This window comes from Myotis daubentonii, chromosome 2, assembly GCF_963259705.1.
Source record: "Myotis daubentonii chromosome 2, mMyoDau2.1, whole genome shotgun sequence".
Classification (NCBI taxonomy): Eukaryota; Metazoa; Chordata; class Mammalia; order Chiroptera; family Vespertilionidae; genus Myotis; species Myotis daubentonii.
Window position 1 is genome coordinate 21,870,631 of NC_081841.1, and position 9,686 is coordinate 21,880,316.

At 44.5% G+C, this 9,686-nt stretch overlaps 1 protein-coding gene across 11 annotated transcripts; it reads right to left on the reverse strand.

Moving 5' to 3' along the window:
• Positions 1 to 1,351: 1,351 nt before the first annotated feature.
• On the reverse strand, positions 1,352 to 8,475 carry ING4 (inhibitor of growth family member 4). 11 transcript variants are annotated; one of them, XM_059682063.1, is made up of 9 exons: positions 8,304 to 8,363; positions 5,302 to 5,373; positions 4,699 to 4,796; positions 3,421 to 3,587; positions 3,130 to 3,244; positions 2,857 to 2,965; positions 2,371 to 2,563; positions 2,119 to 2,180; positions 1,352 to 2,000 (listed from the first exon to the last, which is right to left on the reverse strand). In XM_059682063.1, exons 4-9 carry the CDS (start codon positions 3,547 to 3,549, stop codon positions 1,961 to 1,963), a joined length of 648 nt encoding a protein of 215 aa, XP_059538046.1. In that variant the 5' UTR covers positions 3,550 to 3,587; positions 4,699 to 4,796; positions 5,302 to 5,373; positions 8,304 to 8,363; the 3' UTR covers positions 1,352 to 1,960. The 11 variants fall into 11 exon arrangements, with proteins under 11 accessions (XP_059538046.1, XP_059538039.1, XP_059538038.1 ...); XM_059682056.1 differs by lacking the exon at positions 4,699 to 4,796 and having other exon boundaries at positions 2,857 to 2,962; positions 3,139 to 3,244; positions 8,304 to 8,475; XM_059682055.1 differs by lacking the exon at positions 4,699 to 4,796 and having other exon boundaries at positions 3,139 to 3,244; positions 8,304 to 8,475.
• Positions 8,476 to 9,686: the final 1,211 nt, after the last annotated feature.

Sequence of the window (9,686 nt, forward strand, 5' to 3'; positions counted from 1 at the left end):
AACTTGTAGGCACATATCCATAACTGATGGACACCGACAATAGGGTGGTGAAGGCCTGGGGAAGGGGTGGAGGCAGGTTAGAAGAGGTTATTGGGGGGGGAAAGGGGACATATGTGATACTTTCAACAATGATTTTTAAAAAAATGTGTGCTGGATTTTATCAAATGCTTTTTCTGCATCTAATATGATCATGTAATTATTATCCTTCATTTTGTTTATGTGGTATATCATGTTTATTGACTTACAGGTAATTGTATGAGCCTGTATCCCTGGACTAAATTCTACTTGATCACGGTGTATGATCTTTTTTAATGTATTGCTGGATCTGGTTTGCTAATATTTTGTTGAGAATTTTAGCATCTATGTTAATCAGGGATATTGGCCTATAATTTTTTCTTTGTAGTGTCTTTATCTGGTTTTGTAATTAGGATAATGTTGGCCTCATAAAATGAGCTTGGGAGTCTTCCATCCTCTTGAATTTTTTGAATTAGTTTGAGAATTATAGGTCTTAGTTCTCCTTTGAATTTTGATAAAATTCACCTGTGAAGCCATCCGGTCCAGGACTTTCATTTGTTGGGAGTTTTTTTTACCTTTGATGGAATAGGCCCTGTGTTGTCTTTTTAAAAATGTATTTTTATTGACTTCAGAGAAGGGAGAGGGAGAGACAGAAACATCAATAATGAGACAGAATCATTAATTGGCTGCCTCCTACATGTGCCCCACTGGGGATCCAGCTCATAACTTGGGCATGTGCCCTGACTGGGAATTGAACTGTGACTCCTAGTTCATAGGTCAATGCTCAACCACTGAGCCATGTCACCCAGGCTACCTAGGATAGGAAAAAGGGGACATATGTGATACTTAAGTGCATCACCTTATTTCTTTTTCAAGGTAATCCCATACTGGATACTATTATTATCCCTATTTTACAGATGCAGAAACCTGCTTTGAGAAACAAATTGACCAACTAGGTAGTGAGGTCTAAATGTGAGTCTAGGCAGGGTTCTGAGGTGGCAGACATGGAATATACAAAACAGTCAGGGCCTACTGGGATAGGAACCAGAGAGGAATTCTCCAGGTAAGAAATGAGCCAACAGGAGAAACAAAGAGTAAGGTTCAGGTGTGGGGGAGCTCAGTACAGGGAAGTGGTTTCCCTGTCTGAGGCAGACCCCCCCGCCAGTCAGCTTTGTCCTTTCCAAACTGGGAAGTTGTGGATTCTGGTTCCCTGTTTTGTCTTGATTTTGGCATGTCATTCTCCCACCTCTTATCCAACCCAGAAATGCAAAAGTAAAAAAAAAAAAATGCTTGGCCTATATACTAAAATGGTATCTTTATAAAAAACACAGCATGCCAATGGGTATAGCTTTTATTCACCTACCCAAGTTCCTTTACATGTGGCTTATTTGCATTCCACCTTGCCCCCTCTCCCATTCACAAGGCTAGGACAAAGCCTCTTGGCACAGAGGAAGGGGTGGCCCTTCAACTAGGGCTACAGCCCAGATAAGCTGGGGGAGCCCCCAGCATGGAAAAAGGAAGATAACAATGAAAGTTTATTATACCATAGCCCCTCACAGGGTGGAGGGAATCAGGAGGGTTGCGGGAGTGCCCCCATGCTATTGCCCCAGTCCTTAAATACAAAGCCAGGGGAGTAAAGAGGACCATCCCTTGGAAATACAGCACCTACCTCAGCATGGAGGCAAAGGAGAGTGGGCAAGACCACTTCCTTCTGAAGGGGGTGGGGCTGAATGAGAGCATATACCCTTAGTGGCTACCAAATTCCTCTCTACCAGGATTTGAATGCAGCCTCAGCACCAGTAGCGGGGACAGGGGAGAAGAGAGGATGACAACACTGCACCATTCACTTCTCCCTGAACCCTCTGGCCCAGCACAGGCATTCCTCTCCCCACTAGCCCAGGTCAGGGGATGTGGAAGAAACTATGTCAGAATTCAAAGCCCTTATCTATTTCTTCTTCCGTTCTTGGGAACAGCGTGGGCAAAACCTAAAGAAATAAATAGAACATGACAGAGAAGGGGAAGGAGAAAGTGAGTGAAAGAGAGAATGCCCTCCGCTGTTCAGCATAGGGGCAGTCCAGCTCCTACCACAACTCTCTCACTCACCATTTCCCCCGAGGCTTGGTTGTCAGACCCACACAGGCAAAGTGGAACCACTCGATGGAACACTAGAAAAGATGGAAGAAGCAGAAGTCAAGGCAGGGTGGGACAGAGGAAAAAAGAAGCCCCCCTTCATAAATTCCTTAGGAGTATTCCCCTATCCCATTCCTTTGGAGAATTCTTAGAGGTCCCAAGGCCAAAAACTCCAACCACCTTCTTCCTATCCTGATGTCCCACTATTCAACCTCTTGTTTCTACCTCATGTCCCCAGAACCCGCCATCCTGAGGCAAAATGGTTCTCACATCAGGATTGTCACAGCCAATCATCTCTCCATAGGAGACCTGGTGACAAAGGCAATAGGTGGGTTCGTTGGGATCCACAGGCATATCCAGCACATCAGAGGGGTGGACACTGCCAAAGGTCACTGAGGGCATCCCATACTCAGGACTTCTGTACACCAAGAGGAAAAGAAAGTGTCATCTGCAGGAAGGGAAGCTACTACTTGAGACTCAGAGGTGGTGAAGGAGATCCTGGTGGGGCAAGTGATTTGGTGCTGCTTCTCTCTGTCCAGCAGATAACAAAATCGTAAGGAGAAGAAAGGAGGAGTCTAGGACCCTGAGGAATAGATGGGAGGTCTATAGGGTGGCCATGAAGAGGACAGAGAAAGTGGCAAGGGGCAGTGCAGGGTGGGAGTAGGGTCATGGGAGAGAAGAGGATGTCATCTGGCTCCCTGATACACTCACGTGCGTACAAGTTTTAACTTCTTCTGGGCAGCCTTGGGGGCTTCTTCATCTGAGTTTTTCCCTTTAGAACGAGCACGGGCAGCTTTCTTCTCCTTTTGAGTTCGGCCTTCTAGGGAAGAGGAGAAAGGCAAAAGGCAGGGAGACAGAAAGACAGGTTAAGTCCCCCTTCTTCCTCCTCTTTCCAACCTAGTGCCCCTCCCTCATAGCTGAAGAGCTGGCTTCTTCTCCCTCTGAATCCTCGACCCGCTTCTGAGAGCCCACCCCCCTCCTCACTCTTTTTGCCTTTGCTGGAAGAGCTGTCATAGTCACTTGACTCAATCTGCTTCTCCTTCAGATCAGCCTCAAAACGAGCCAGGTCTGTGTCCAGTCGCCGAATGTGTTTGTCCACCTGGGAGGAAAGGAAGAAGATAGAGGTACAAGGCTGGTGCCAGTGAAAGATAACAGGCTAAGGCAGATTTTATGAATCTCCCAGACCCGACACAGATCCCAACACAGATGAAGGAGGGGTCTAGGACCCTGAGGAATAGATGGGAGATATGTGGGGAGTCATGAACAGGGCCATACCATCTCATAGGTCTGCATGGCAAGCTGCACCTTGTCGTCACCAAATTCCTTGCACTTGCCATAGGCTTCCTGGATCTGTTTGAGAAGGGCCAATTTTTCTTCGGAGCTCAGGTTGCGGGCGCTACTCATATATTCAGTGGCCAACTTGTCAATTTCAGCCTTCAGGTCTACAACAGAGAGAGGCCTGGTCACAGTGGCCCCTGAGTAGCTAGGTGATACACACTTCTTCCTCTTCTTCCTTGGACCTTTTCCATTGACCATAACCTTTGAAGTAAAACGTACTGAGTGTTCATAGATACTGTGCCATGTACTCAAGTAATACAAATCGACAACATTTGTTTCAAAGGTGCCTTCAGGTGCTGCAAACATTGCTATCAGAGTTGGAACTTAAATTATTGAAACATAATGAGGGACCCTTTGCATACTGCACTAATACAAATTATGTTTTTGTTGCTGTCTGAAGATGTTTCTTTGCAAGTCTTGTTGCTGCTTCTTGAATGAATTTTTGTCTTAAAAGCCAAAATGTTAAGGTTTTTCGTCGCAAAAATATGCCACAACAGCTCTGAGTGCTATAAACAAGGTTGGGTCATCTGTTGCTGCTGGCTTCCAGGTCTGTACATTTATAGCTCATCATTTAAAATGAGACATAACAATTCTTCTACTTACTGTCCACCCTTTTTTTCTCAGCATTTGCAACTTGCTAATAGTTCTCATCACTTTTTTTCTGTTTGTTATCTTACATATATTGCTCCAAACATTTACATTTTAGTATTGGAAGGCTGGTGATGTCCCAAGACACAGCCTATAGGTATCTACTGCCTAATATTTGGTAGGGCTCATAAAAAAAATGTCGACAAAAAAAGAGACAGAAGCATGACTGTAACAGCGCAGCAACAGAGAACAGGAAGGACTGCGCACGCACTATGCTTATGCCCCACTTCTTCGGGGCCCTTGGAGGAAGCTGAAAAAGCATGTAGTCTGATAATCTCCAAGTGGCCTTTCTGTGCCAGAGAAAGAGTTGGAACTGTATTACAAAGAGAGCAAGCTGGTTCTCAGAATTCAGCAGGCAGTTCTTAAGGACCTATATCCAGATTTCAGATGATGTTCACCTTTTCGTGAGTAAACTTACCCAGAGTAACTTAAGTTACCTAAAACTGTATCATCAGCTTGTTACATTCTTGAGCATGGTTTCATAAGAATGGAAGATAAGACCTATATATCCTTCAGCAGGTGTGGGGGATAGATCCAACAGACACCTTTGACTTTGAAGAGACCAACCTGACCACTGCAGTGTAGCCTCAGGCTCCCAGTGAATGCCTCAATGCAGCCAAACTTGTTCAACTTCCAAGGAAGGCCACAGATGGTATCTAGTGCTTCTGTAAGGTTGAAGAATACAGTGTAGAGATCCTGACGTTAATTGCTGCTTTTCCTTCTTTTTTCCCTTCTCTCTCTTTAAGAGCTTCTGACGCAGCAAAGCTCCTGTCTACCAACGTGAGTTGCTGTCTAAAGCCACGCTGCATTTTGTGACAGTAACGTTAACAATGGAGTAGAAAGAGTCTCGCCTTCCTATAAATATATTAAACATGGAGAACAGACATGATTCTAGAGTGGGCTTTTAGTTTGCTGAATTCTTCTTGAGGAAGCTATAAAGAACATAGCATCTCTGAATTCTTGAGGCATTGTTGCAATATTCCATTTGTTATGGAAAGGCTGATATAGAAATGCAGATCATCGTTACTCTCATTTTAAGAAATGCAAGAGAGTACAAAAGAGAGAAGCCAGAGTTCTTCAGATAAGACCAGATGATAGGGTAACACAGAACAGAAAGAGAAATGACCACATACACTCAATATTCACATGGACTCCTTACTCTGTACGTACCCTCTGTTCTTTGGTCCAGGTCTCTCATGAGCTGAAAGTTTCTCTGGAGCTCAAAGGGGAGGTTTTCAATACCTAGGAAGAAGAGGAGTAACTGAGACTCGCTGGACTTCATAGGCCTTATAGCTGTTTTTAAAGTATACAACAGGACTCAAATTTCCCTCCTTTGAACCACTGGATGTATCTGGGACAGCATTCATCACTCCTTCCTCAGAAGGGGCTGTGTCTGCCTCTCTCTACAACTAACCTCTCCCTCTCACACAGCCGTCCAACCCTTTCCCCCGCTTTAGTGACGTACTCTACAAATTAGCTCTTCCCTTTCTCTTATTTCCAATTTCTGCCTCCAAGCTCCTTGCTCTCAACTTACAAATACCCTCCTGGTATCCTCCACTACTCATCACATACTCCCAATCTGTTCTCCATATAATAGCCAGACTGTTCTTTTAAAAAAATGCAAATCTGATCAAGTCACTTACCCTACAGTAACTTCCTATGGCACTATTCCTAGTCCTGTTCTGCACTTTCTGGCCCTTGCTTACCTCACACCAGCCTTAATTCATGTCAGTCCTCCTCTGTGCTCCCTGCTCTGATCATACTGGCCTTCTCGGACTGCCTGGAACTTGCCAGCAAGCTTCTTGCCACTTGGCTTCCTACATGCTGCTCTCCGTGCCTGGAATGTACCACCTGGTCTTTTTCATTCCACCTCCACCATGCCTCTCGGCCTGCTAAATTCCTGTTTATTCTTCAACATTCAGCTCAACTCTGACTCTCCCATACTCAAATAAGTGCCTGAATTTTGCTGTCAAGTTATTCTATCTCCACTATTCCTTGCACTTATCCAACTATCATTAAATAATTGCGTAATTAGTTACAGTGTTTTTTTTATATCTGTCTCCTCAGCCTTCCAGAAGGGCTGGACATGCCTGCCTTCTCCTTATTCTCTAGTGTTTAGAACTATGGTTTGCATATGAGGGTCCTCAATAAATACTTGTAGAAATGCATGAATTCTTAAGTTTCTCCCATAAAAGAAAAATCTCTTTGCATGACTATACTTCAAATTTTAAAATGCCTCCACTGCTTTAACCTATAACCTCAGATCAGCTACCACCAGTTTACTGAGATTACTTTATGTCACCAATGACTTATGAAAGCAAACGATGTTATCAGTCCTCTCCTAAAATATGTGTCTGCAGCAGTTGGTACCATCTTCTCTGCTTTGAGTAACTTTCTTCCTCTTAGGATTCTGAATCTCTTAACATATACTTACTGGTAATTCCCACACTGGTGTTTCCATAGCCTGTCCCTTACATGTTAATGTTTTCTTGAGATTACTCTCAAGCCCTCTCATTTTCTCACTTTTTTTTTTCTGCACGATCTTGAGCTCATTCATTCTCATGGATACAATGATCATTCCTATACTTAAGTCTAAATGGAATTAACCATATTGCTGTTACTCCTGAATTTCACATCTTGTTGATGACATACTACCTACTTCATTTCCCAAACAGGGAATTAAGAAGTCACCTTAGATCCTTCCTTCTCCCTTAATCATTTACTCATTCAGTCAGTCCTGTCATATTTAACTCCTAAATATTTCTGTCACTCCCTGAGATGAGGTCCTCAGCTCTGAGCTGGACTGTTATTACTAATTGAGCTCCCTATTACAAAGGCTATCATGCTCCAGTTGATCATATATCAGTTGTTTTCCTTTATAAAAATCACTCCATTTAAAAAAATCTGTTGGTTCCTCACTAAAGTGCAAACTTCTTAGCTTGGTTTTAAAAGACCTTGATAGCCCCGCCTCTTTCTTGGGTCTCACTTCCCATTCTTTCACCTTAGAGCAGCGGTTCTCAACCTGGGGGTCAAACGACCCTTTCACGGGGGTCACCTAAGACCATCGGAAAACACATATATAATTATATATTTTTTTTGTGATTAATCACTATGCTTTAATTATGTTCAATTTGTAACAGTGAAATTGGGGGTCACCTCATTAATACAGTAATGAGGAACTGTATTAAAGGGTCGCGGCATTAAGAAGATTGAGAACCACTGCCTCAGAGTCTTACATATCAAACTCTTGACCCCACAAACCCATATAATACCTTTGCTGATGCTCTTCCCAACCTGCAATTCCCTCTTTCCACACTGCAAAATACTCGACCTTCAAGACTCTACATCATTAGCCTCTCTTTCTCCAGTGTTACAAGTGTCCTTTTCATGTATTTTTAGTATGTCACTTGCCACACTATTTATTAGCGGAATCAGTTTCCTAGACGATGAGCACTTGAGGGTAAGGGCTGTCTTATTCATTTTTTTATATCCCCAGTACCTGCTACTCTGTCTGAACCATAGCAGACCCTCAATAAGTGAATGAATGAATGAATGGTTGAATGACTCCCAACACTAAGACAAATGTAAGCGCACAGGGTGACAGGCTTTGTGAAGGGGTGGGCCACATAAACGGTACAAACATAACCCAGATTTCCATTTGATGGGAACTGGATCTTTACTCCCAGAAGAGGAGCCTTCCAGTTCGTCTGACAGTGTCACCCATAACCCCCACCCCCACCAGATGCCACTCCTGAGAAAGAACTAAGTGGAGGAGCCGCGAGATCTTTGTCGCTGCTCCAAATGGCAGTGAGTGAAATGCTAAAACGACCAGATTTATAGTCTGCACAAAGGAAGAAAGATTCGGAATGATTTTGAGGAAAATATATACCCAGAGGTTGGAGACCCTGAAGACGGGGCCAGCAAATATTTCCTCTTCAAGCCACATCCCTCAGCCCCACCGCGCACCCCCTCCCTCACCTGACACCCAAAAGCCCGGGTTCGACCCTGCTGCCCCGCCCCCTCCTTCTTCACACCCTTCAATGTTTCTCTCCGGAAGCCCCTGCACAATGGTGACCTTCTGACCACCGGGACCTCGGGGCCTTAGATCTCCTCAGCCCGCCCCCGCCCCACCACGCTGTGACCCCTGACCCCCTCCTCCAGACTGCTCTTACTGTCCAGATAATGTTCCAAATACATCCCCGCAGCCATCTTGAAGCAAAACAAAGCAACTTCCGATCCACCCCGGAAGTGACTGAACCGCGACAGGCGCCGCAGCTATTATTCTTGGGTTTGGGCCCTTCCGCCCTTAAGAGGAGAGCTTCCGCCCTTAGTGAATTATCCGCCGGGACACAGCGGCCCGATGTCGACACTCGTCCTTCTGCGTAAGTATCCAGGGCCGCCCGCAGAAGCGCCCTGAAGCGGCTGGAGCCCGCTTCCGCCCTCACTGAGCCCCGATACGCGACCGACCGTGGTGGTCATGACGTCACCGGAGGTCGCCATTTTGCATCCTCCATCGAACTTTTTTCTCCCTCCACAACGGGAGTGTGCGGTCATGAGGTAAAACAAACAAAAACCACCCACAAAAACCTGTCTCTTGGATGATTTCTCATAAATATCCCTTTTCAGCACCCGGGGGATCATTCATCCCTTTTGCAAAATAGAAATCTGGTGACTAGAGCTGATCCCAGCTGAGTGGGAACTTTCTCTAAGGTTGCTAGTTTCTGAAGGAAGTTGGGGAGGCAAATCGAGTGTTATGAGATTAAAACATCGGCATTTGTGTTCACTCACACGAATACCAACTCCCCAGGATTTTTTTTTAACATGGAAAAAGTAGATTGTGTATCCACTTTGCTTATACATTCAAATAAATCTATAATCCTGACAATAAATCTGTAATTACCGACACTTTTTGTCAGGATTCTTGTCTATTTTACATTCAAATACGTTCTCACATAAAATGACCTTCCCCTCTTGCTTTTGTCTCCCTTTTTATTCGAGTTTATTGATGATGTAAACTAGCACCAGGATTCTGAAAAGATTGGAACATGGAGCTGTGGCAACCGGTCCGATGAGACGCCAGCCATCACCCTATTCAGCTGCAGTACAATTAAAACTGTGCTTTTCGTCAGCATGGAAAGCGATCGAGTGCAGACGGGCTGGACCACACCAGTGAAACAGAACTCAAAACGCGTAACCTAACAGCGATGTCAGCAAGACAGTGTTTTGGACATCATTGTCACCCCTAACTCACACATGCTTGATGATCATCCATGTTACACAGTAGGTTTTTAATGAAACAGATTTCCAACCACATAATTTAGACCAAATATGTGAAGATTAGGTGAAACCCCATTCTCCACTGAGCACGTGGTAAGACATGGCAATGGAACCCAGACTTCACGCTGAACTGTCAGGCCCCTTGGCGAGTAATTTCAGCTCTGTGCCTGTTTCCTTATAAAATGAGAATAACAGTACCCACTTCATAAAGTTGTTGCTGAGTTGAGCATATCCTTTTTTAAAAAGTAGATTCTGGTTCTAATACCTGTGATGAAGGC